General features: G+C 49.0%; 11 protein-coding genes across 11 annotated transcripts; 4 read left to right on the forward strand and 7 right to left on the reverse strand.

Moving 5' to 3' along the window:
• Positions 1–265: 265 nt before the first annotated feature.
• On the reverse strand, positions 266–1,379 carry N7446_002038 (uncharacterized protein). The gene is made up of 4 exons (XM_058510787.1): positions 1,307–1,379; positions 1,054–1,236; positions 638–993; positions 266–583 (listed from the first exon to the last, which is right to left on the reverse strand). Exons 1-4 carry the CDS (start codon positions 1,342–1,344, stop codon positions 453–455), a joined length of 708 nt encoding a protein of 235 aa, XP_058376323.1. The 5' UTR covers positions 1,345–1,379; the 3' UTR covers positions 266–452.
• Positions 1,380–1,737: 358 nt separating this feature from the next.
• On the forward strand, positions 1,738–4,770 carry N7446_002039 (coatomer subunit gamma; the record flags this gene model as incomplete). Its single annotated transcript, XM_058510788.1, has 6 exons — positions 1,738–1,813; positions 1,881–2,191; positions 2,254–3,220; positions 3,270–3,617; positions 3,667–4,485; positions 4,538–4,770. The coding sequence occupies 6 exons, from the start codon at positions 1,738–1,740 to the stop codon at positions 4,768–4,770; spliced, it is 2,754 nt and encodes a 917-aa protein (XP_058376324.1).
• A 602-nt stretch (positions 4,771–5,372) lies between these two features.
• Positions 5,373–7,079, reverse strand: dps1 (putative aspartyl-tRNA synthetase Dps1; the record flags this gene model as incomplete). The annotated part of the gene is made up of 2 exons (XM_058510789.1): positions 5,373–6,050; positions 6,108–7,079. The coding sequence occupies 2 exons, from the start codon at positions 7,077–7,079 to the stop codon at positions 5,373–5,375; spliced, it is 1,650 nt and encodes a 549-aa protein (XP_058376325.1).
• Positions 7,080–7,384: 305 nt separating this feature from the next.
• N7446_002041 (putative HAD superfamily hydrolase) lies at positions 7,385–8,758 on the reverse strand (the record flags this gene model as incomplete). Its single annotated transcript, XM_058510790.1, has 3 exons — positions 7,385–8,216; positions 8,274–8,576; positions 8,631–8,758. The coding sequence occupies 3 exons, from the start codon at positions 8,756–8,758 to the stop codon at positions 7,439–7,441; spliced, it is 1,209 nt and encodes a 402-aa protein (XP_058376326.1). The 3' UTR covers positions 7,385–7,438.
• Positions 8,759–9,159: 401 nt separating this feature from the next.
• Positions 9,160–10,397, reverse strand: N7446_002042 (F-box domain protein; the record flags this gene model as incomplete). Its single annotated transcript, XM_058510791.1, has 2 exons — positions 9,160–9,934; positions 9,991–10,397. The coding sequence occupies 2 exons, from the start codon at positions 10,395–10,397 to the stop codon at positions 9,160–9,162; spliced, it is 1,182 nt and encodes a 393-aa protein (XP_058376327.1).
• A 420-nt stretch (positions 10,398–10,817) lies between these two features.
• N7446_002043 (SIP1 domain-containing protein) lies at positions 10,818–12,318 on the forward strand. The gene is made up of 2 exons (XM_058510792.1): positions 10,818–11,140; positions 11,233–12,318. Exons 1-2 carry the CDS (start codon positions 10,857–10,859, stop codon positions 12,245–12,247), a joined length of 1,299 nt encoding a protein of 432 aa, XP_058376328.1. The 5' UTR covers positions 10,818–10,856; the 3' UTR covers positions 12,248–12,318.
• Positions 12,319–12,477: 159 nt separating this feature from the next.
• On the forward strand, positions 12,478–13,658 carry N7446_002044 (Qc-SNARE protein; the record flags this gene model as incomplete). The annotated part of the gene is made up of 2 exons (XM_058510793.1): positions 12,478–13,553; positions 13,607–13,658. The coding sequence occupies 2 exons, from the start codon at positions 12,478–12,480 to the stop codon at positions 13,656–13,658; spliced, it is 1,128 nt and encodes a 375-aa protein (XP_058376329.1).
• Positions 13,659–14,050: 392 nt separating this feature from the next.
• On the reverse strand, positions 14,051–15,571 carry N7446_002045 (uncharacterized protein; the record flags this gene model as incomplete). Its single annotated transcript, XM_058510794.1, has 2 exons — positions 14,051–15,451; positions 15,515–15,571. The coding sequence occupies 2 exons, from the start codon at positions 15,569–15,571 to the stop codon at positions 14,051–14,053; spliced, it is 1,458 nt and encodes a 485-aa protein (XP_058376330.1).
• Positions 15,572–17,655: 2,084 nt separating this feature from the next.
• On the reverse strand, positions 17,656–19,034 carry N7446_002046 (putative integral membrane protein; the record flags this gene model as incomplete). The annotated part of the gene is made up of 6 exons (XM_058510795.1): positions 17,656–18,004; positions 18,069–18,541; positions 18,589–18,656; positions 18,707–18,743; positions 18,799–18,818; positions 18,869–19,034. The coding sequence occupies 6 exons, from the start codon at positions 19,032–19,034 to the stop codon at positions 17,656–17,658; spliced, it is 1,113 nt and encodes a 370-aa protein (XP_058376331.1).
• A 1,381-nt stretch (positions 19,035–20,415) lies between these two features.
• On the reverse strand, positions 20,416–21,634 carry N7446_002047 (uncharacterized protein; the record flags this gene model as incomplete). The annotated part of the gene is made up of 5 exons (XM_058510796.1): positions 20,416–20,549; positions 20,603–20,672; positions 20,751–21,073; positions 21,121–21,276; positions 21,346–21,634. The coding sequence occupies 5 exons, from the start codon at positions 21,632–21,634 to the stop codon at positions 20,416–20,418; spliced, it is 972 nt and encodes a 323-aa protein (XP_058376332.1).
• A 1,355-nt stretch (positions 21,635–22,989) lies between these two features.
• N7446_002048 (putative MFS sugar transporter) lies at positions 22,990–25,019 on the forward strand (the record flags this gene model as incomplete). The annotated part of the gene is made up of 8 exons (XM_058510797.1): positions 22,990–23,061; positions 23,121–23,395; positions 23,454–24,000; positions 24,052–24,139; positions 24,193–24,391; positions 24,454–24,554; positions 24,608–24,706; positions 24,769–25,019. The coding sequence occupies 8 exons, from the start codon at positions 22,990–22,992 to the stop codon at positions 25,017–25,019; spliced, it is 1,632 nt and encodes a 543-aa protein (XP_058376333.1).
• Between the last annotated feature and the right edge of the window lie 439 nt (positions 25,020–25,458).

A 25,458-nucleotide genomic window follows, 5' to 3' on the forward strand; every position in this document is an offset into this window, starting at 1 on the left:
ACCAGCGGGGATATCTGAATGCTCGAGGCGATGTAGCGGAATCAAATCTGAAGCAGAGGAAGGGTGGCGAGAAATGATCTAACGAAAGACTTGTGAGTAAATTCTGTGGATATAGGATATCCCCTCCACGGGCTGTAGATTGGACTAGGAGTCGACTTCGATTGTATTGAGGAGGACAGTGCTAACGATCTATATAGAGGTGAGCACTAAAGGCGCATTACAAACCAAGATACAAGATGATTTATGCCAAAAATCCTAGAGTTTTCCTGACTGCAGGAAAGGCCAATATTGGGAACCAAATTCAGATCAAAGCTGACATGTGCTTCGCGTCTCTCAATAGCCTTTCAATCACAATCGCCTGTCAACAGGAACAGGTTTCATTTGGGGTTGGATGTTGTCATAATATACACATGCCATAGTCATAATATCTGCATTGGTTTTCAATTGATGAATCAATCCCAGTCGTCGTCATAGTCTTCAATGTTCAGGTCATCGGCTTTTTCGTCCTCGTCCTCGTCGCGCTTCTTAAGGCGGACATCATTTTCTTTCAGAGCACCAATTTCAACCAGCAAACGCTCAATATCTATACGATTGATTAGTACGTGCATGTCTCCGCCCTCAATTGTAAATAACTTACCTTCAAGCTTGGTACGGGGTCCATTCAACTGCTGCAGCGTGATAAGCTGCTTCCTGATCTCGGTATCTTTGTACACCAAAATTGTGGGTGTGTTCTTCTCCGGGTATCCCTCAATGCACATATCGGCGCGAATCTCACAGAACTTGATGTCACCAAACTTGGCAGCCAGCTGCCGCCAGAGCTCCGTCAACACGCGTGATTCGACGTTGCCGCCCATGGATGTGAGGTTGACGAGTACATAGGCACTGTTCGATGCTTCTGTCACCTCACGGGCATAATCGACCTTTTGAAGTGGGTAGACCTGGTTGAAGATACTGGTCTGTTGGATAGTGGAGAGCTCAGCGAATCGCTTTTGGCTATCCATGAGATTCAGCAAATGGATAGCTTTGGCGATGACATACAGAGCACAAGCTCACCGATATGAGTTGAGGAATTCCTCGTCCTCCTCCTCTTCCAGTGCGTCCAACTCGTCAATGTCCTTGTCCTCAAGTCGGTTTGCATACGCTCTGTGCTCTGCTTCGACCAGAGCTTCTTGGATCAGAGGCTCGGGGTCCACAGGCTTCTCGGGGATAATGCCATGCTGGCGGAGGATATCGTTCCTGTATAATGTAGGCAGTGGTTAGCACACTGCGCTTCATTGCAGGTAGCGGGGCACAGTAACAAGCTTACCACTCAGTGTCCTCGTTTTCGTTGACTTCAACCTGCATGTTGAATGGATATTATAAGGACTGCAGTAAAAAAAAAAAAATCAAGTATAGGAAGGAAATGAGGGGAGTTGGAGGGGTGCTGCCTTCGATCATGATGCCACTGTTTGCAGTGTTTGTTACGGGCCAAACACACGGAAGGCCACCTTCAACTTGTCCCCAATAGACAAGCTCGAGGAGATCCAAGTCTCACCACCGCTTCTCTTCAATTCTCATTTCTCTTCTTCCTCCATTTCACTCTCTCTTGGCTTTCAATTCTCCGGTGGCTATGCTGTAGTCGCCTACACCGCCCTGCCCTGATTCTGTGTACTCGACCCGTGTTCCATTTACACCCACTCCACATTTCCAAGGAGACAGCGATTACTCCCTGCTGGTAGATTCCAGCTCCCGGGCAAGATGAGCTATATGAAGAAAGATGAAGATGCGGACCAGGTCATGATCAAGCTTGATCGGACCTCCGTATTCCAAGATGGTGTGCAATTGCTTCCCCCCTGGCGCCTCCATGCGCTTTCCTCATACTGACCAGACAATTCTCACAGCACGCCTTTTCAATTCCTCTCCTATTTCGCCGCGAACATGTCGGACGTTACTTACCAAGATCGCTGTCCTCATGTTCACCGGGGAGCAGTTCCCTACGAACGAAGCCACCACCCTCTTCTTCGGCATCTCCAAGCTCTTCCAGAACAAGGACCCTTCATTGCGGCAAATGGTGTATCTGATTTTGAAGGAGTTGGCCGGCACCGCCGAGGATGTGATCATGTCGACAAGCATCATCATGAAGGATACCGCGGTGGGAAGCGATGTTTTGTACCGGGCCAATGCTATCAGAGCGCTCTGCCGCATTATCGACGTAGGTCGCTGTGGCTTAGATTGATTGGAGAGGAAGTGGCTAACGATTCTAATTAAAAAAAGGCCTCCACAGTACAAGGTATCGAGCGACTCATCAAGACCGCCATTGTTGACAAGACTCCCTCGGTCTCCTCCGCCGCCTTGGTCTCCTCCTACCACCTTCTTCCCATTGCGCGCGATGTCGTCCGGAGATGGCAAAGCGAAACACAGGAAGCAGCTTCATCTTCCAAATCGTCGACCGGCTTCCTTGGTTTCTCGTCAAGCTCGCAGAGCCACGCCATCTCGCAGTCAAATTTCATGACCCAGTACCACGCCATTGGTCTTTTGTATCAGATGCGCTCACATGATCGTATGTCGTTGGTCAAGATGGTGCAGCAGTACGGAGCCGCAGGTGTTGTGAAGAGCCCGGCCGCTCTGCTCTTGTTGGTGCGTCTGGCTGCGAAGTTGGCCGAAGAGGACCAGGGCCTCCGGAAACCTATGATGCAGATGCTGGATGGCTGGCTCCGTCACAAGCATGAAATGGTCAACTTTGAGGCAGCCAAGGCTATTTGCGACATGCGCGATGTTACCGATGCTGAGGCCTCGCAGGCTGTTCACGTCCTCCAGCTTTTCCTGTCTTCCCCACGGTCTATCACTAAGTTCGCTGCCATTCGTATCCTTCACAACTTCGCCTCCTTCAAGCCGCACGTTGTCAACGTCTGCAACCCTGATATCGAATCGCTCATCTCCAACTCCAACCGCTCCATCGCCACGTTCGCCATTACCACATTGCTCAAGACCGGCAACGAAGCTAGTGTCGACCGTTTGATGAAGCAGATCTCTGGCTTCATGGCCGATATCACCGACGAATTCAAAGTCACCATTGTTGAAGCTATTCGCACTCTGTGCCTGAAGTTCCCCAGCAAGCAGGCCGGTATGCTCGTTTTCCTGAGCGGCATCCTGCGCGACGAGGGTGGATACGAGTTCAAGCGCACTGTTGTGGAGAGCATGTTTGATCTGATCAAATTTGTTCCCGAGAGCAAGGAAGATGGTAAGTTTCTAGTCCAAACCTACGGGTACATTTACTAATAAACATTTAGCCCTCGCTCATCTCTGCGAGTTCATCGAGGACTGCGAATTTACCAAGCTCTCAGTCAGAATTCTGCACCTGCTTGGTGCTGAGGGCCCCAAGACTACTCATCCCACCAAGTATATCCGCTACATCTACAACCGTGTCGTTCTGGAGAACGCCATTGTACGTGCCGCTGCCGTCACCGCGTTGGCCAAGTTTGGTGTTGGCCAGAAGGACCCCGAAGTCAAATCTAGTGTTCAGGTTCTGCTCACCCGTTGTCTTGATGATACCGATGACGAGGTGCGGGATCGTGCTGCGCTCAACTTGCGCCTGATGGGCGAGGAGGACGAGGCAGCGAGCGCCTTTATTAAGAACGGTAATTTCCCGTCCATTGCTGGCAATGTTCCTTGATCTGACAACTATAGACTCCATGTACTCCCTTTCCACCTTCGAACACCAACTGGTCATGTACGTGACATCAGGTGATAAACAGACTTTTGCTGCTGCCTTTGACGTTGCTACTGTTCCCGTTGTTTCCCACGAGCAGGCCCTGGCCGAGGAGAGAACCAAGAAACTCACTTCGGCTACCCCCACACTCAAGGCTCCCTCAGCAGGTCCCACGAAGAGCAAGGCCAGCGGCGGTATGGCCGAAGCTGCCACTGCTTCTGCAACTCAGAAATATGCCGAGCAGCTCATGCAACACCCCGACCTCAAGGAATACGGTACTTTGCTCAAGTCCTCTGGGCCTGTTGAGCTTTCCGAGAGCGAGACGGAGTACGTTGTTACAGCTGTCAAGCACATCTTCAAGGAACACATCGTCGTGCAATACGACATCAAGAATACACTTCCAGACACCGTCCTCGAGAATGTCACTGTTGCTGCAACCCCAGAGGAGGAGGACGTATTGGAGGAAGACTTTATCATTCCTGCTCCCAAGCTCTCCACAAATGAGCCCGGTGTTGTGTATGTGGCATTCAAGAAGCTCGGCGGCGAGAACAGCGTTCCCGTCACCTCATTCACAAACAACCTCAAGTTCACCAGCAAAGAGGTCGATCCTACGACCGGCGAGCCCGAGGACAGTGGCTACGACGACGAGTACCAGGTGGAAGACCTCGAGTTGACTGGCAGCGACTATGTCATCCCGACATTTGCGGGCAGCTTCGACCACGTCTGGGAGCAGACCGGTGCCAACGGCGAGGAAGAAAGCGAGACACTACAGCTCAGCAACATGAAGGGCATCACCGGTATGTATGGTTCCTATTTAATCTTCGCCAGGGATACTAACAATTTCCATAGATGCTACAGAACAGCTGATCGCTGCCCTGTCGCTCCAACCCCTCGAAGGCACCGACGTCGCCCTCAACAGCAGCACACACACGCTCAAACTGTTCGGCAAGACCGTCTCCGGTGGCCGTGTCGCCTCTCTTATCAAGATGGCCTACTCCAGCAAAGCCGGTGTCACGACCAAGATCACTGTCCGCGCAGAAGAGGAGGGTGTTGCCGCGGCTGTGATTGCTTCTGTGTCTTAATCTCTCTACTTTACCTGTTTTTGTTGTTATTTGCTTAATCCTGGTTGGGGGGACAAGAGCGTGTATGTTTTCCATGTGTCTTGGCTCGTTAGATTGCGTCGTCCATCCCTTAAAACTTGTCAATGCAACTTTTCTTCCAAATATCATCCTATATTCATGCCACCTACTCTAAGTGTCAGTTCTGCTGAGTTGAGTGTAGATACGCTGGTCCTCATACCATTACCTAGGATCTAGCTTTAGAAGATGAAACTCCTTTCTTGGTTCAACACCCGCACTGGGGATATTCTATAAGCTGGGGCTTTCCTACGGTTGCTACCGTACTTCGTATGCCGTTTTTATGATGCTAGGCATCTAAAGCAAGTCTTATGTAGATCAACGTGCTCGAAACCATATCGGTCGAGCCGCATGGGTGGACATGCTACATTTCCAACCACAAGGAATAGCAACTTTCCAAACCATACGCCCTTCAGGTCTACTCGAGCCCGCAAGTTTGTTTCTCGGTCGCTAGAATAGAGCACAAGTGTGATATGAACGATATTGAATTTTTATTTTGATCTTATATTTCCCCTGACATGTTATGCAAGTGACTCCAATAAGAGAAATCAAGGACGCAGACGCTGGGGGTCACGAGGGAATAGCGAGGCCAGGCGCACATTAGGTAGACCGAGGAAGAACATAACAATACGGTTCAGGCCGAGACCACCACCAGCGTGAGGCGGGCAGCCCTGGCGGAAAGCATTGAGATAATCCTCGAAGCCCTCCTGGTTAGGCTCGAGACCCTTGGCACGCATAGACTCCTCAAGCTCCTTGATATCGTTAATACGCTGAGCACCGGACATGATCTCCTCGCCACGCATGAAGAAGTCGTAAGAGTTGGAGAAGCGCTTGTCGTTGGGGTCGGCCTTGGTATAGAAGGGACGGACGGACATGGGGAACTTGTCGAGGACATAGAAGTCGGTGTCGTACTTGTCGCGGATGATCTGGCCGAGTTGCTTTTCCATGGCGGTGGTGAAGTCGTTCTCGAAGCTCTCCTGCTCGGAAACATCGACGCCAGCCTCCTTCAGCAGGGCAACGCCGTCCATGTAGTTCATACGCAGGGCCTTGCCATCCTTGGGCAGCTTGAAGTCACCGGCTTTGGGATAGGACTTTTGGATGGTAGCAATCTGGGGTCCATAGCGCTCCTTGAGCTGGGTAAGGATGAAAACAAGGAGGTTCTCGGCGAACTCCAGGACCTCGTGGTAGTGGCCACGGAAAGTCTTCTCGAAATCGAGACCGGAGAACTAAATCAGGTTAGTATAAACGGTGTCTGTCACCGAAAAGAAACCAATTAAACATACCTCAGTCATGTGGCGATGGGTGTTGCTCTCCTCGGCACGGAACACGGGGGCAATCTCGAAGACGTTCTCCATGTCACCAGCGATACACATCTGCTTGTAGAGCTGGGGGCTCTGGGCAAGGTAGGCGTTGCGCTTGAAGTACTTGACCTCGAAGACACCGCTACCACCCTCGGTAGCAGCACCGACCAACTTAGGGGTGAAGATCCAGCGCGAACCACTCTTAATCATGTACTCGGCGAAGAGCTCGGAAACACCGCTAGAAATCCAGGTGATGGCCTGGCTGGTCTCGGTCTGCAGATCGAGGACACGGTTGTCAAGACGGGTCTTGAGGGTGACAATGGGAGCACCGTCGGCATCAACCTGGGCACCTTCATCGGTAGTCTCGGGAGGTGGGCGCTCGGCATCCTTAACTTGCATTGGAAGCATCTGGGCAGCTTCGGAGATCATGTAGACCTTGCGGATGTGGATTTCGAGGTGGCTAATGGTGGCGGACGAAATGGGGATTTCGGGCTTCTTCACGATACCGGTGACCTGCACAATAGAGTTGACGTTCAAACCACCGGTGTACTTGATCATCTGGCGCGAGATGGGCTCCGCGGCGGCGATGACGGCTTGCACCTTCTGTCCCTGCTGGCGGAGCATCAAGAATGCCAGCTTGGCACTCTGCACGCGCGCATTGTCGACACGGGCCACAACTGTCACTTCCTTCTCGTAGTACTCCTCTGAGAACTCGGAGAACCGTGTTGAAGGGACCACGTCCTCAGTCTCGGGTAGGGCTCCGTATAGATCCTTAGCTGTGTCGTTGGCATCCTGGGCGGCGGCCTGGGCCTTTTCTTGGGCAGCACGCGCTGCAGCCTTCTCAGCCTTCGCCTTGTCCTTGGCGGCCTTCTTCAGAGCATTCTTGCTGGGACCCTCGGCGGCGGGCGCAGATGCGTCGGGCTTGGGACGGTGGGGCAATTCGGAGTCTGTCATGGTGCTGTGAGGGCAATTAAAGAAGGAAACTGAGAGAGAGGCCGATATATCCTACCTCTATGATAGTCTATCACGAGAGAGTAACAAAGCTTTAAACAACGGGCTGATAGGCTTCTGTCACTGCAGATGGATCCTTGACTCACCCCGCCGAATGCCAAGCCCTAAGCCCTAAGAGGGGATGTCACATGATACAATGCCTGAGGAGCCATTTTCTATACAACCAGAAGCTGATGTACATGTAAACGTTGAGCTATTACATTTGCTAATGTGGTTAGCGCATGATGCTATGTATTCTACACAGCCTGCGCCATTCTTGCTAACCCCACCATCTATACATCTTACTAAATATCCGCTCAAAATCAAGCGGCGGGCCATTTGGAACTCTCCAACGCCCATTGAACAGCCTTGTGTACATTGTCCGCAATGGTTTGAGGGGTCCAAGCAGGCTCACCGCCTCTGTAGACGCCAGTTCGAACAAGGATCGAGTGCCAGCTACTGCCAAATGCACTGCGGTAGGAGTTTGCGCCCCGAATATCAGACTCGGGGTTATCACCGACCATATAGACTCTTTGCAAAGGTGGGAAATCTGCAGAATCACCAAACGTCTTCATTCGGTTGCGGAGCATCTGTCGTTCCGCAAATTCGTACGTAGGCTGATAAGGTTTCCCGATCACGGTCTTCTTAAGCTCAATGCCCTTGCTAGGGCCACCTGTAGTCGCGGCCCAGACACCCTCGAGTGCCTCTCGGAAACCGCCCTGGCCCAGACGGGGCAAGGGATAGGCGGCAGCCCACCACAAGTCAGGGTTGGAGAAATACAGGTGAGGCTGGCCATCTTGTTGGTAGCCGTGGTTGGGTAGATCGATCCGACCGTTCTTCTCGGACAAGCTGCCCATACGGCCCTGTGACGAAAGAAGAAGATCCATGATCACCTGGGTGTCCAATGCCCAATCTCGGGGGTCATTGAACACAAAGATAGCGTCAATTTTGAGACTCTTTAGTGGGTCATTCAAGTCAATTGGCTTAGGTAGCGGGCGGGCGAACGTCTTGTAATAGTCGCTGAAGTTCTTGGAGAACGGCCAGATGGCCGAGTTCGCCATGAGGATATCTCCCGGGGTGACAACATTCCTGAATCCATACCTATAACCATGTTTAGCATCAACTGTATAGAGACATGGTGAAAGCCCTTCAACTTACTGTTCTGCCACGCGCCGACAGTTATCCCCATCGCCTCCGGCAACTAACACGCATTTGTGCTCAAGAGAGCTAGCCTCGTCCGTTCCCTTAACCAGCTCCGCAAAAGGTGAATGGCTCTGCACAATGTGTGTGGGATCCAATGGGACTTGTAGCTTCTCACTGATCTCAGCGACGCGCTCCGTCTCGTGCTTGCCGCCGCCATTGGTGAGTAGGATGAAGGGAATGCCCTGCTCCTTCAAGAGGGCCAGTGAGTCCGCGGCACCCGGGATAGGTTTCGAAGCTCGCAGGAGAACACCGTCGATGCTATACAACGGGATTAGATCGCGGAAGAGTCGCCCGCACATGGATAAGACTCACTCGAATGCAAAGGCAAAGTTAGGGATAGGCCGAGAACTGGCCGTTTGAATAGCCCGACTGATAACAGGTGTATAGCGAGCGGTATGTCGCAGTAGGCTGAATGACCGCCAGATAGTTTGCGGTCTCATGGTTGTGGTTGGTTCTGGGGATGTGTACAGATGTCGTCATCTCGGGATGAGGAGCGCCAAGACTGTTTATCGGATCCGCCAAGACTTTTGTACTCGATATCTGAAGCCTTGCCGATTGATGCCTCATCCTCCAGATGCTTGTTTACAGACAGAAAACGATCAAAAAAACATCCTTTCATCGAAGTATAAGATGCAAACCAGGCTTTATGATGAACCACTTCTAATAGGTTATGTTCAATGCGGAAATATGTATTCCTCTGTTTCATGAGTCACTTTATACTAATCAACTTTGTAGTACTCCGACTAGTCAATGCATGCCATAAACAGACACCCATGCACTTGTAATAGAAGATAATATCCGAGAGATCTTTTGATCAATGCCTTGTGTAATCCATAAGTGGTCAACAAAGTTCATTTTCTATTTCGTAGAGACCTAGGTCATAGACATAGTCCAGTTCATTCTCCGGGCACTCATCAATATTCTTCCAGACCTTCTTATCAATTCTGGCATGAGATTCCTTTGGTATTAGATTGAGGCACTTCGGAGAGATACCCAATCCGCAAACCCGCGAAAGATTCCGCCCTAGGGCCTTTTGGAGCTCATCAAGATCAAACTCCGGCTCAAATTCTTCCTCATATTGTGCTGTGAGAATCAATTCGCGAATTGAGAGCGGCGAGCTAATTTCATCGGATGCAGGGAGAATGAGCAATGGATACAGAAGATCAATGGGCACCTCAAGCCGTCTCAACCCGACCAAGCCACTTAGAATAGAGGTTTCATCATCACCCAGCATATTGCCATTCGAAGAGTGAAGAGACAATGCGCGCAGCATTGTGCAGAGTTGATGGTTCATGAGAATTAGTTCAAGAGTGAAAGGGTTCAGGTCTTCACAGCCACAGAATGCGAGACTAGTAAGATTCGGTGGCCACCTGAAAGTAGGCATCGACTCCAGGTCAAATTTTCCACCCAGCTGCATGTGCAGGATATTCGGAGGCCAGCATGAACCCGATTGATCGTCGGTGATCAACATCGAGGACGGCAGAAAAAGCGATCTCAGCTTGTGAAGATTGCCAATTGCCTTTTTGAGGACGGGAAGCTCGATAGGCTCTATCACTAGGCCGAGGCGGAGGTGAATGAGCTCTTTGCATTTCGACAATGGCGCAAGGCTATTGATACTGTAGGAATAGTTTAGCCAGATTCAATAAAAAAGCTTGATGAAGATCAAACATACGAAAATGATGTCCTTGGAGCAACAAAAACCTGCAGGTTCTTTTTTACGCGGCTAAGCAGCCTTGATGTCAGGCTATTCGAACTGTGGTGTACCAGTCCAGCGAGCCACAAGAAGCGGACCATTGACCCGAAATCCAGAGTCGGTTTCTTGGCACGAAGAGGTGGGCACACCGTGCTTGTAAATTGCGCAAAGCTGCTTCCTTTACTAAGATCAGGCCGGGAGTACAGAATTTCGATGCCGGCAGAATACCACTGGCGAGACACTAAACAGAAGCTGTGAAGTGTTGCTTGATCCCCGAATGGGAAATCCGTCTGGGAATCGTCGATGTCCTCCGGAGCGTCCCGTAGGCATTGCGCAATCTCGACAAGGATTTCGGTCGGTAGATAGATATGCTTTCGGGAAGCCATGGCTTGAGCAATCACCCGATTGGTGTTCTTTTTTTTTGTGGGATCCGGTCCAGAGGTTATCAAAGAAGCATGATTGACACTGAGGTCAAGGTTGGGTTGGAAGGAATGAAAATAAATAGTAGAGAGTGCTACTGAATGTTTGGGTCATCTCTAGAAAATTGAAAATGAGATTGAGGCAGGGTTCTTTCCAATGATGAGAGAGAGAATGGAAGAATGTTCAAAGTGAATGAAGTGAAGACAAATCAGCCATGAGGGGTAAATTGGAGAAAAATGAAGTGAAGATGACATCCTTATCTTTTTTGCTGGCAGATGCAGATCCCGCCTTCAGATAAACATCACCGCCTTAGATAGTGAATTAGCGAAATAATGATAGAATTGACTTGAGTTCAATATAGTCACCCTTCTATTACCTGTTTTGCTCTCAGTGATTTTCCAGCTTGCCTATGCAAACGCGTTTGCATGGTGCCGCCGTCCGGGGCTAAACTCCAACCTCAAAATCACCACCTTCACCTCACCATGCCTGACAAGCGAAAGAGCGACCTCGCGCCTCCCTCCCCTAAACGTGCCAAAATGTCTTATGACGACGATGAGGGCGAGGACCAGTCCTCGCCTTTGCATCACGAGCGTCCCCGCAATAATCCTACATATGGCCAAAAGAACGCATTCCCAGGCTTGGATGACGGAGGTGACGAGCTATTTTACGGGCCCGCCGAGGATGGATTAGAATATCTGCGCATGGTCCGGTAAGCTTACCTGTTGATACCATCTCATCACTTACCCGTACCCCCCTATTCTGCACGCCATTGTTCGAGCTTGATCTGACTTTGTTGCATAGATCCGAAGCAAACTCCCTCCCATCGCTATTCTTCACGGCTACTCCGACGGCGAATCCTCCTAAACCAACATCAGATGAACAGCAATATGCGAAGACCGTCGAAAACCCCAAGTCGTACCCGAGAGGCGGCTTCTACGCGGATGAAGCTTACATCGCCCCCGCGGAGGACATGGACCCAACTGCGGCCGCGCATTCCTCCTCGAAAATTGACCAACTCTACCCTGATGCACAACAGTCTTATTACACTCTTCTTCGGCATCGATTCTTACTCTTGCGGTCGACCCTCCGATGCAGCCCGCCTGCCGAGGCTATCAGTGCTCTTGACCATGCCCACCCTATTAGCCTCCCCCGAAATGCCTTGTCGGCGCACAAGGAGTGGCGCCGTCTGTTACTCGCAGTCGACCCACAAATGGTGCAGCTGGCGTGCATGGACACGGATAGTGTGTTGGAAGTGCTAGAATTACTGGCGCGGATGATGTCCGATGTTGTCCGAAGTGAAGACTCCGAACGCGTGCGGCGCATCGGGGCCTGGGCTTGGGGCCTACTGGGGAAGAGCCGTGAGGTTGGAGAGTTGGCCACTGAGGATGTGGGTACCATTCGAAACCTAGGAAAACGAGCTGCGACGATCCTACGAAAGGTACAAGAGACGGAAAACAACCGATCCCAAGAGGAAGAGGGTTCTGAATCGCCCGTGTCAGATCTGGAGGATATGGACCAGCTAGACATGCAAGACAAGCATGTTGATGAGATCAGGGAGGAAGGATTGCCCGTGACCGCGGAAGCACAAGACTCCAGCGTGCTTGATACCTCAGAGCAGTCTCAATTGGAGGCTGCCAAGGCGCGCCTGCAAGCTCAAATCCAGGACCGCGCCGACATAAGTGACCCTACTGAATCGGATAATGAGGAATTGTTGAAACAGACTCGCGCTTTGCTCGACATGGTGATTACCGTGGTGGGTGAGTTCTATGGCCAACGGGATCTCTTGGAGGCACGCGAGATTTGGGCCAAGGAATGAATTTGCGTCGAATTTGTACGAGATACCCATAGCGATTAAGTTAATTTGAAGTTGCAATGTGCAAATATGCCTATATGCCATTGTCGTGTGCCTTCGTAGATGTGCCTGATCACCAATACAAGGTCGGGTGGCCTAAGCTTTTGCGTCATACGGAGCTCCCCAGGTAACCGTCTCTCTTTATCTCCAACCTTACCCGCCTTACCCTCAAACAATGATACTTCAATTTAACCATGGCGCCAACTGTTGAAATATCCATTCCAAATACCACCATCTCACCGTCCTCTCCGCCCTATACTGTCTATCACATCTCCCTCCGCCTCCCGCTCCGCTCCTTCACCGTCCCCAAGCGCTACTCGGACTTCACAACCTTCCACAACAATCTCATCTCCCAAACAAACGCCCCACCACCAGCCCCCCTACCTTCAAAAACATGGTTCTCAAACACTGTCTCGAATGAGCGCTTGCGCGAAGACCGCCGCTGCGGCTTAGAACAGTACCTCCGCGCAATCAACGAATCCGATGATGGCCGCTGGCGGAACTCGCCCGCGTGGCGTGCATTCTTGAACCTCCCGACGGCAGTCGCCTCAACAAGCAACGGATCAACAAATACATCTACGCGACTCCATGCAGCCATCACAGACCCAGACGCTACAAACTCACCCATCATGGACCCAACACTCTGGCTTGACTACTACCGCGACATGAAAGGCCACCTCCACGATGCACGACTACAGCTGTCTCGCAGAGATCAAGAGACCGCACCGCAGAAGCAGCACGAAAGCTCAGCACAAGCGAAGAGCTGCCTTGTCCGCGCGGGCACCATGATCACCGCACTGGACGAAGGTCTCAAGAACATAGCAAGCGGAGACAAGACATCGTCGACACTAGGCGGCGGCGAGATCCGTCGACGGAAGGATCTTCTTATCAATGCACGCAAGGAGAAAGACGGCCTGGAGGACCTACTACATGCTATGGCGACGAAGAGCAGGCTTGACCGCGCCGTGGCATCTATTCAAGACAAGGAAGCTTTAATGAGCACCGGAAATTCGGGCGGGGATTCGGCCACTGGTGGGCGTAGGACGCCAGCTCGGACGGGCAGAGTTCTTGGGAAAGAGACGGAGCGGACTCGTGAACTTGACAATGAGGGCGTGCTTCAACTTCAGCGGCAGATGATGCAGAGCCAGGATGCTAATGTCGACGAATTGATGAAGATCATTATTCGACAGAGGGAGCTGGGTACTCAGATTAACGAGGAGCTTGAGGTGCAGAATGAGCTGCTGAAGTTGGCGGATGAGGAGGCTGACATGTTCGTCCATCCCCTTTCCTTAATTGTGTTTGCATTGCTGACGATATTTCTAGCTTGAAATCCAAGATCGATGTTGGAAAGAAGAGGATTGGAAAGATCTCTTGATTCTTGACATTCAGATTGAATTGCAATTCAACATAGAGCTTGTTTCTTTCTCTTGTCCGTACATTTTTGAGCGGGAATTCATTTGGCGTCATGATATGAATGAGTCGATTTCTAGGTGAAATGACAGATTTGAACATTTACAAGGATATCTCTTTGATAACTAATTCTGTAGGGAAGGTAGAAGATCTCGGCGCTGCTCTATCTGCATCGTGGTCCAACCAAGAAGAGCAGCTGCAGGTTGATTGTCTCTGCCATGAGCCTTGTATTGTTTGCCAACAACCCTTAGTCCTACTCTCTCCGAGAACATCATTTCCAGGAACTTCTTGTGGAGATTGTGAACACCCGCCACCGAGGGCTAGCTAAAGTGAGCTCCGGTATAACTTTTAATGTCCTCATCGCACCGCGAGAACAGTATCACGGTGGTCATCAACAACAGGTTCAGGCGAGCGACTTTCGGTTGGGAGGGTGATGATATCAAATGCCTCCAGCCCCATGGAAGCTGCAACCAGATCAAGCCATTTATTGGGAGATGGCAGATCTTTCTCAGGGCCATCTGGTTCAATGGATGTTGAGTTGGCGCCTTTGGACCACCGAAGTTTAGAAACGAGATGAAAAGGCAAAGGATCCACCATTTGATCCACATCGCAGGATTGAGTGTCCGCCTTGTAGCCGTCAAGGTAATCGACCAGAAGACCAAGAATGTACATACAGATGTCGCAGCCACGGAGAACGCTGTTTGCAAATTCCTGTGGGAACGTCGAGGGAATAGGACCAATGAAAGCGGCCTTGTCGCTAGATTCCATGCCGTTATTATCATCTGGCTTGCACCATTGATATTTCTGTACCGCAGCTGCTAAGCGAAGGTGAGCCGAGAGTGTATAGATAACCTGGCTGCAGCTCAGGCTTCGTGCCGAGAGCTGTTGTGCAGCCTGTCCTGGGTTATCCGTCTGTCCCAGTCGTCGAGACTCAAACAGCAAACCTGGGATCTTAGCGACTTCAATAAAAATTCGATCCTGCAAGTCGATAAAAAGAGCAATCGGTCCATCAACTCGTGGATCAGCCATATCTTCACGGCGAACTTGATGAACATGCGCCTGCCACTCCGGCCGCTCGAATATACAGCGTTTGTCATTCAAAAAAGCCTCGGCGACAATGAAACTCCTGAAAGAAAGGTAAAGACAGCGATCAAAACCTGTCAAGTGAGCCTCAGGGCCACGGTGAGCCATGAGCAGAGCCGTACCACCAGCATGGTGAGCCCAGGAGTTCGGATTCGTGGGAGAATATGCCTCAAACAAGCTTAGCATGATAGTAATGCTAACACTTTCACGAGATTTCATCGCAGCTTCGTCTCGGATCCTGTCGCCGAACAACCGAAGCGCCTTACTGTACATCTCCTGACTCGAGCGCTGCAGCTTATCATCGATATGGGTGTATCCCATGAAAACCAAGTTCATGCTGTAGACGGCCGCGTCAAATGCTGGACTTTTCCCGCCATGTTGCGCGACATATGTTGTCCACGGTACATGTACTCGGTATCGGTTTAACCCGAACCAGCGTGTGAATGAGGCCATGACGAAGTCGCCGAATATCACCGGCTGTTGCTTGCCCATTGTTCGGGCAACTAGTGAGGGTGCAATGCGCTCGTCGATGGACTCGGGTGCTGGTTCTGGCTTTTTGGCAAATCGGGTTCGGAGCTGCGGTCCTTCGTCCATGAACTTGCGGTTTCTGATGTAGCCCGGACATTCGACGCCGTATTTTTGGCACTGGGTACATTTCGGTCGTAATAGATCACACTATTTTTGACAAGATCGGCTTAGTAGTGTGCTCTGAAGCCCCGAGAGGGAGGGGAGTCCAACCTTCACACGTCGTTTGATACATGTTTGGCAGCCCTTACTTTTGGGAACGCCAACCATGATGGAATGACTCTGTTGGCTCTTGCCGCCTTGACATTACCAACCTCGAAGTCCAGAACAAGAAGACTGCAAGTCAAGAATGGGGATATAAATTGATCATTTGATGTCAATCGTATGGATGGTTCATTTTGCGAAAACAACCCACCAGTGTGCGAGTTGTGCGGCTGTTTTGCGAAATCTAGACTGCGAGAACACGAAGCAAACCACGCTGTCTAGATTGTATACACGAGGGATAACCTTGAAAGAGAGAAACCAAGAAAGAAAAGACAAAGAGACGAGCTCGGCACCCCGCCAATAGAAAGCAGTAGCCGATTTCCATATTTAGCGACATCCTCGACCCTTTGGCCCGTGTAAGGTTTGCATCGTGCATTGACATAGTCCAATCGCAACAGTTTTGCTATAGTGCGAAGTAAGAATAGAAGCGGGTGGAAGGGAATAGCAACGGGGACGGGGAATGTCCGTCAAACCTGAAAAAGAGCGCAGGCGCTCAAGCGCCCAACCAAAGCCAGGAATAGCTGCGCCAAGAGGTCGGTAAGCTTAAATCATTCGTTTGTTGCTGGGGCTTGGCTAGAGGACGGGAAGTTGTCCCATGGTTTGGTTGCTTGTAACCGAAGGTTCGCTATTCAATATGGCATAGCGCATAGCGAAAATTTAGGGCGATCATTTCTATTTGGATTGTTTGCCAAGGGACTTGAGTTTGGTCATGGATTTCCGAAATGAGGATTTTGATCCAGCCGTGTGTGCCAAGCCGAGCCAGATGTTTGCAGAAACTTTACGTTAGTTCCGATGCGTTGAAAGTAACGCACACCGACATTAGCCTATTCAGAGTGTTATTTATCTATTTTCATGTGCATCTCACCGGTATTGTCAACTCAAAGAGATCAAGTTGGATGTCGAGTTTGTCAGTTTGGTATCGAAATATAAATTCTTCAGCACATATGTAAGCCTCCGAGGCCTGAATAACGTAACCTGCCCCGGCTCCCATAGAGCCAAAATTATTGAGAGGAACTAGATCAATAAATTCGTCATATGAAATATTCATTTGATATGGACTCATCTTGCCAATATAAGCCTCAGCCATTCAGACCGGCTGCATCATGCATATAGCGATCCCAAGTTTGGCAGGCGGCACAATCCCTCTCTCAACCAGCGTAGCAATAACACGAACAGACCAGCCTTGACAATTCTCAACAACAAACTGCCGATTAGGTGCACGTGGAGGAGGTTCGCGTTCCGCAACTTACTTCACTACGCGCGCTTGTTCTTCGACACCCCAGCCTGTTGATAGAGGGTCGAAAATGATTCAGCTTGAGTCTCATTTACCAAGTTCGGGCTTATATGTTATGGGTTCTGCATCGCGTTTGACCTGGTAGACGGAGCCTGGTTGGTTTTCGTGGGCGACAAACAATGACCAGTGGAATGGTTCTCCTGGGCCTTGTGCATGGTGGACTAAAGACAGAGAGGCACAAAGTCGAGTGGGGCTGTGACTTGGGCTTGTCTTCTGGGGTATGCTCTATCCATGGTTGTGCGCCTCTTTGCGCGTGAAGGTCCGTCCATTCACCGTGCAAATCTCTCTGCCTAGGCCTATTATTTTGATAGGCGTTTCTGGGGTTGGACAGTTGCTCATTTCGTCCGAGACTTTGTACTTTGTGTGAATGTTAGAAAGGCTTTGATAAATTAGCCGCCGAAGCTGCGAGATGATGAGGCTGGTGCATTTCAGAGAGGTGAAACGTGGTGCTCCTCAATTGTTGAGGTTAGTCATGTGTTCCGCAGACCCCTGCATCCCTGCTAGGTGCATTGTAACTGATCTATTCTAGAGAATTTACCTACTGTACGACACCAGTGGCTAATTATTTCAATCTTGTCGTGTTTAGCTGCAGAGGGGTTGCCAGTCTTGATTCCATGTGAAGGGGAATTATAGAATGATATTTATAAAGAGCGACTTTACCACACATGCATATTGCCGTGGTACATGCGCCCATCCTTGTTGAGGATGAGACTCGTCTAAGAAAAATAAAAAAGACGGAATTACAGTATATACAGAGACTTTTCCTAAATATTCAAGTCAACCCATCCCTCTTGGATTACCGGGTTTCCACCGAGGTTGACACATCGACTGTCCGCGTAATCCCTACGCCATCATATTTCATGCTCTCAGAGCCTTCTTGTCGCAGGCTGTCACCATGAATAGTAGTCTCAACCCTTGGATTGCCTTGTGCATTGTAGACAAGTCCATCCTCATCGGAGTCCAGCTCCCTAACACTCATTTGGTTTTTGCTTCGTTCAGTCCTGGTCTGCATTTTCATTGAGTTCATCTTATATGACGATTCGAGTGTTGCTTTGTTGCTGGAATAATCGTTGTAGATGCGAATGAGGAGGGCAGAGAGGGCAGGGAGACAGGTGCAGATCACGCCAATGGAAACTTCGGCGTTACTAAAAAAATTCATCAGTTAGCTTGCTCCAATAGTAAAGAAAGGCCATAAACACAGAAACATACCCAAGCATGTTGATTCTCATGAAAGCCAAAGAAGCATCCTTTGATTGTCCGGTTACCACAATGAGTGCTAGACGGATGATACTTGATGCAACAGCTAATCCACCCGCGCCCAGGATACCCATAACCCTCATTTTTCTCTTTGTCGACATTTGCAAACTCAACGTCAATGGGATAGGGAGAATGAGAATAATCAAATCGCTGACAACACTGACCACGGCATCGGCCAGGATAATGGAGTTCTTGTCAAGGCACGTACCAGCAATCGTCGGGTCCCAAAATCTGGGGATGGGTTTGCAAATTCGGATTTTGACGATAACAGCGGGGATGTAGTAGGCCAACATGATGCCCATGAAGACCCTGATGAAGATGACGCATTTTCGGAACGGACTAAACACACGGGTCATGATCCAAAGAAGGCAGACCTTCGTTAGGTAGGCGGTTGGTCCGTACATGACCATCGTCACATAGATAGTCTACATTGTTAGTACTCTGGAGTAACAGGTAGTAGGGCGTTAAATACCTTTTGAAAAGGGATTTTATCTTCTTCATGGACTTCAGACCAATGTAAACCACCTCCGTAATGTCCCACTGCAGGTGTGTTAGAGAGGATATGGATGAGGTAGGGCTGGACAACATACTGACGAGGGCAATAACCGAGTAACAAATACCAAGAAACTTCAGAATTTATTGTCAGTTTTATCATCATAACTGTGCTCCTTTGGATCCCTACCGAAGCTATAAAACATGCACCTATCATGGTCGTTAGTACTTCTCGGGTTGCATGTAGCAGTTCAACTCACAGTCCTCTTTGCCAACCCCGCTGAGAATAAACACCCGGGTATACATGCGAAGACCAAAGAAAACAGTCATTCCAATAATGCATAGCGACTGACAAGCATAATTCCAGTTTTGCACACTTCGATCGATAGAAGCATCCCCAGATGCTCGCTCCAATAGAGACGACATGGCGTGCATTGTCAAGAACGGCAGGGCTGAGAACCAACCTCGAGAAAAGGCTAATTGAATCAGGACAGTTCCCCTTTAAACAATATTCCAGAGAACCCAGCCAAGATATAGCGGAGACCAATCACTAGGTTGGGGTACCCTTGTTGACGAAAAATTGTAATGTACGCCTAAAGTTACCATTACGGTCCACAGGCTCTGTACAATAGAAATAGGGTATTGATTGACCACGATCGGCTCCCCTGAAACGCCAAAAAAGTATCTCTGATGATAGACATAAGCAGCAACTTGACGATCGAGACTTACCTTACCACGAGGTCCGTGGATGAAGAAATATCCGATGAGTTCCTCGTAATGTTTCGTTAACCTATTCTTAGCGCCGGTGCTGATACTGTACATGTATATTGCATGCAGCGAGTACGCGGCGCCACAGATGCATAACGGATGTACATATAGGTCCATGCCTTTGCACCAAGGCTGGGATGTCAAATTACTGTGTTAATCACATGTTGTGCTATGCGTAGTATGCCATTCTACAGAGTAGGCAAGCAGAAGGACATGCACATGTACAGTTAGTCTGCACAAAGTGTATTCAACTATTGTATTAAACAACTAACTTAATGAATGCTCAGTCGAATGGGCTTTCTGCACATATCACACGGCCGTGGCCAATATCTGGTCTTCTCTAAAGGGTATGTATACTAACGTCGCCTATGTCCACCAGAGAAAATCTTACTCTATCATACTATCAACTTTGGGTTTTACATGGAGAGCCGTTTTTTGAGAGTGAAACTTGTAGGGATGAGAAAGTAAGTCAATGACCCGTAAGGTTTCACCTGGAATTGAGATGGGGGCCAAAATTGACAAGCGGGAAGTGGATCCCTAACCTAACGGCCCCATAATGTACCACCCGATTCCCCGGGCTTCCACCTTCCTGTAAACCCGCAACAGTCAAGATGCAAGTTAAGTGGGGGTTATCAATAGGTCCGGTGGAGAATTGGAAGCCGAGAATAAACCCAAAATACGAGCCGAACTCCACAATGAATTTCACACAAATCTCTTGGTGAAACGACGCCCAGTGGACCCGTGGGCTATCATTATTCATAAAATTTACAGTAGCTTGAAGTAACTTTACTCAGGTCAACAAAAGCGGAATGTGTTGTGGATGTATAAAGTTCGACCGCGTGCGTCCCGGCCTATCAGCCCAAATTTATTTAGTCACTGCTTTCTGTGTCTCCATCTGCTGCAATCTATTTGACTAGTCCAGTCGACTTGGCATGATCATGAAACCCTTGCAAATGTACAGTGGCGCCGCAGAGTTGCTTAAAAAGGTTTCCGGATTCTGACAGATAGATGACTATATGAAAATCTAGGCAGTGTTGATCTAGAAAATCGCCATCATATTCGGAGGCGATGAAACCCCACCAGGCATGTTCAATGGCACGGATGTCACGAAGAAGCTCCACCTCTGGAGCTCTTGGCAGGTGCGGGCCAGTGCTTCGAGATCGAAAAGTTCCCCTGTGGTTCTCAGTTGGAGCGGACATTTGAGTTTTCTTGTTCTGCTAACTTACCGATCGGCATACCCCATCCAGCTAGCACATACTCGTGCAGGAAGATGTCAGGGGATTGAGGCGGATAGACCTGCGCATTTGTTAGTTAAACCCCTGCAGTGACAGACTTGCCACATGGCAAGATTTGAGGGTTCTTTTGTTATCTCACCTCCCAGCTAATAGCGTCACTAGCAATAGCGGCGAAGCCAGTATCCCAAAGCCAGCGAAGGATGTCGGTAGTTGCTTCGACTCCAGCATGCTCCGGACTAGCGTTGTCGGAATATGCCCGTTTTTGCCCGTCTGTCATGGATGTGTCCCACTCCTTGGTCACGCCAACCCGGACGAAAAGGATGTCCCCCTTTTGGAAGGAGATATTGTTCTCCTGTGCAATCTCAAGGATGTCGGCAAAGCGGACTTGATGGGTCGAGAACGTGGTATATTTAATGCCCTTTTTCTCAGCCCACGTCGCGTAGTCAATTAAGACCCCACGCCCTACAATCATTTAGATAAAGGGAGATTTATGGGAGAGATATCCATACCTGCGATTCCCTCTCGAGCCCAGTGCTGGAGGCCAATGCGATCATTTTGGCGATCATTTATCTCTTCCACGGTTGTTCCGCCATAGAACACACGCTCAGATTGACCGGGGACTGTTTGAGAAAAGTGGCGCAGACCATCCCACTGACTACTTTGCTCTGTGCAATAGTTAATACCGATGCAGGGAACTATTGAAAAATACAAAAAAAAGCAAATCCTCGACTCACGTGGATTCATGGTGTACACATCGTCAAATGCCACACCTCCCAGAAGAGGCACAATCTTGTGATGACATGGTTGACGATTGAGATTGGGATAATCCAGTTTCGTCAGCTCCCATCCCATAGTCACGCGGCGGCCACACTTGATCTCGCCGGCCGCTGCCTTAGCGACGACTTCAGGGGTAAGAATCGCCAGCTTTCCGAGGCCCTCTTCATAACTCCCAGGCTTTCCCAGCCACACCTGTCTCTGGTTGGGAAGCCTATCAAAAGGGATGTCAAAGGGAGACTCGGCCATGGTTTCGGTTGTGAATGAAGTGACCAGGGCAGGGAATTTGGTTCCTTGGCTATTTAACAAGATAGTACTTTCGTAACTTACCGGTGGACTTTACAAAGCGGGAAACAGCATGAATCTACAGACTCCATCGAGAGCAGCTGTGACCTGGTCAGTTGGAAGTGGGTCCGCCATAGTTGGGATTTCAGGTCACAGTTCACTGTTAGCGGTAAAATAGTAAGGCATTGTAAGGATTCCTACCTTAATACCTTTAAACGGCAGAAAATCTATAGGCATAACTTAGCTTACAATTTTTATAATTCTTAAGTTTTTCTAATATTTATCGACCCCTTAATTATTAATTAAAGGTAGAATTAGATATATATATTATAATAAGCTAATAAAAACATAATAATCTTATAATTAAGTCCTATATTTATAGCACTTTACGTATCTTATACCCTAATATATGTATTATCTATACTTCTAGCATAAATAGTACCAAAATTTCACATTTTCTATAAGTTACTACCTGCCTTTGCTAAGGTCTAATATTAGAAAAATACGCAAATAAGTTAGGAATTATTACTTTATACTATTTACTAGGTAAAATTAAAGAAAGGTGCTTACTTAGTACTTAGGTAGAAGTGGTAGTAGATAGGCGGGAAGCTAGGGGAGGGGGGTATAAAAGGGGAGTAAGAATTAGGCTAGAGGTACCCCGGGGTCGGGGGATTACGTAGTATAACGGATAGGTAAAAAAGAGTAAGGTAGAAAGGTGGTCGGAGAGAGACAGAGGTTTTAAGGAGTAACGGACCAAAAATTGTATTGTTTATTGACCAAATAGAAATAGATTTCAAAATTGCAAACAGGTGTAAACAAGCCAGCTATGGCAGACCCCACACCCAACTGACTACCTGATGTGCTTTCTGGACTCACTTTTATGTGGAGGTAATCTAATACAGTGGAGTGGACCTTGGCCTTTTGGATTCAGGCTATTGCATCGGACCAGGTCCGCGCTGGAATGTACTGGAGGGCAGCTATTTGATTCGAGGGATCTGCAGATCGCCCAATAACTTACATCTACCTTCCTAGCCTGGTAGAAGTCAGCAAATACCGTATGCACGCCCTAGACTGGTCCAGCCTTAGCCGCAACCTTTGCTATGATCGGCCGTCCACTCGTGTCGCGCCTCCTTATGAACTTAATGCACGTCTGTGGATCAGCTCCACTACGTGTCAAGCAAATGGAACCCCCTGTTTATGTCGCCTACAAATGTCCTTGGAATTCTCTTTGTCCTGCAGTCAATTGGTATTGTTAGAACCCTTACTCATCCACTGATCTCTTAACTGCGGTCAAATTGGGAAAACTACCAAAGGGCATCATGGGTAGGTTCGGGTCCCAGACCAGTACCTATAACAGGCTGGTGGCTATTTTCGTCGCAATTGGGTCTATGGTAAGCTCTTGCCTCTTTCTCCATAGCTTTTACGGTACTGACATGTTGGATTTACACAGACATATGGATATTGCACGTCGGTTATTTCTAGTACGATCGGCCAGCCGGGATGGTATACCTACTTCAACCTCCCAGCTGATGGAGAACCGGGATACGCCACGATCACGACTCCCGCAATCTCAACAGCCAATGGTGTTTTCAGTGCCGGCGGCGCTGTTGGTACACTCTTTATAATGTGGTCGTGTGACTTCTTTGGTCGGAAGGCGAACATTCAGTTTGGGGCCTTCTTTTCGCTGTTTGGAGGAGCTCTTCAGGCTGGCTCCAACTCGTTGCCGTAAGTAGCGATCTTAAATCGTCAGATGACTCCTTGCATTTGTTTTGACTATATATAGCATGTTCCAAGCTGGACGTTTCATCTGCGGTCTAGGAATCGGTATTCTAGTAACCGTCTGCCCTATGTACCTTTCCGAGATGTCGAGCGCCCTGCGTCGTGGCTGGCTTGTTGGTCACCACGCGATCTTCCTCGTCTTTGGCTACATGCTTTCTGCGTGGGTTGGCTATGCTTGCTACTATGCAACAGGCTCCTTATCTGGATTTGGCTGGAGGTTCCCTCTGGCTTTGCAATGTCTGCCACCAGTGATGTTGCTGCTAGGATCTCCGTGGCTTCCGCGCTCGCCTCGTTGGTTGATCTCGAAGGGCAAATTTGACGAAGCGCAACACGTTCTGATCAAGCTTCGCGAATCACAAGAGGACCCAGATAACTTGGTTGCCAAGGAGGAGTTCTTCCAGACAAAAGAGCAGATTCGACTCGAGGCCGAGAAAATGGCCCAGTACGGCAATGTGTGGAAGGCGGTATTCAAAAAGAAGACTTACCGAAAGCGCATGGCGATCGGTTTCCTTACCCAGTGGGGTGCTGAATTCGGTGGTCCTTTGATCATTGTAAGTTCGGCTGTTTTACTGAAGAGAAGATGCGTGCTGACAATCACCTAGAACAACTATGCGGTTCTATTGTATACCAACTTGGGCATGAAAGGTGGTATGCCTTTGCTTCTGAGTGCCGTTTGGCTGACAACAGCTGGTAAGAGCAAAATTCCAAGTTCAATTACCTATATCTTTGCTAACTCAAGTCAGGTGTAATCTATAACCCTCTCGGTGCCTGGCTTCACGATAAGGTCAACTCTCGGCGGGGAATGTACATGACAGGCTTCGTAGGCATCATTGTCACTACTTCTTGCCTGGCTGCAATGACCGCTCAGTATTCGGGTACTACCAACAAGGTCGGAAATGGATTTGGTATCTTCTTCATGTACCTGTATCTGGCTTTCCAGGGGTAAGTTTGAGAATTTCTAGCATATAGCTGTCGCGAGATTTGAGGAGCTGACATGATTGCAGTACATTCTGTGACACTACCATGTACCTCTACGTCTCTGAGATTTTCCCAACTGAGATTCGTCCAATTGGCATGGGTTTCTCTCTGTTTGGTCAATTTGCATGTGAGTTGATTGTATCTGCGATTAATTTTTGACTGTCAACTAACATGACAAAGCCACTATCATTCTCCTTCAAACCGCTCCTATGGGCTTCAACAATGTTGGCTGGAAATACTATCTGGTCATTATCTGTTGGTCTGTATTCTTCATCCCAGGTATGATCCTTAGTCCAACCCAGAATATATGTTGGATCACCAGCAACTAATCATATTCACAGTGATCTACTTCTTCTTCCCGGAGACTGCCCGTCTCACCCTGGAGGAAATCGCACAGAACTTCGGCGAAGAGGTCGCTGTTCATTTAACCGATAAGACCGACGAAGAGAAAGCTCAGCTTGACCGCCAACTTGCTCATTCCGGTGGAGTCCTCCAGCCGTCCGTGACCTCAAGCTCTGGAAGGGAGGCCGAGAAAGACGACATCCCCTCGCCGGTAGAGCAGGGTGGATCAAACACGACGAAAGCGGAATAAACACACCCATTGGTTAAAATATTATTCATTGGGAAAAGTTCGCACTGAGCACACCGCAGCTGGAAACTCGGTTTAATGATTGGGGGCTATTTAATGATTCGTATAAGTCCATAGAGGAGGAAAGTATGCCCTGTACCGAAATCGCTAACGCAGGATTGGTTAAATTTAGACAGAATATCATCAGCTTAGGACTTTTAGCTCCTTCATGTACCAAGAAAGTGACCTATAGGTTCGTAAAAGTGTTAATTTACGAGGTTGAGCTTCCGAGTGGTTTATAGATTAAACCAAGCAGGTGGCGAAAGTTCCTTTTCTTGGGGGTGCTTCCCTCAAATAGGGCCACAGATTATGAGACTATCTTTTCATGTGGAGCTAGTTGGCTTTATGACCTTGTGTTTAGCCAGGTACACTACTTTTTATACTTTGATCCTAGGTGGTCAAC

This window comes from Penicillium canescens, assembly GCF_028828765.1.
Source record: "Penicillium canescens strain IBT 15451 chromosome Unknown utg000002l_segment0_segment0, whole genome shotgun sequence".
Taxonomy (NCBI): Eukaryota; Fungi; Ascomycota; class Eurotiomycetes; order Eurotiales; family Aspergillaceae; genus Penicillium; species Penicillium canescens.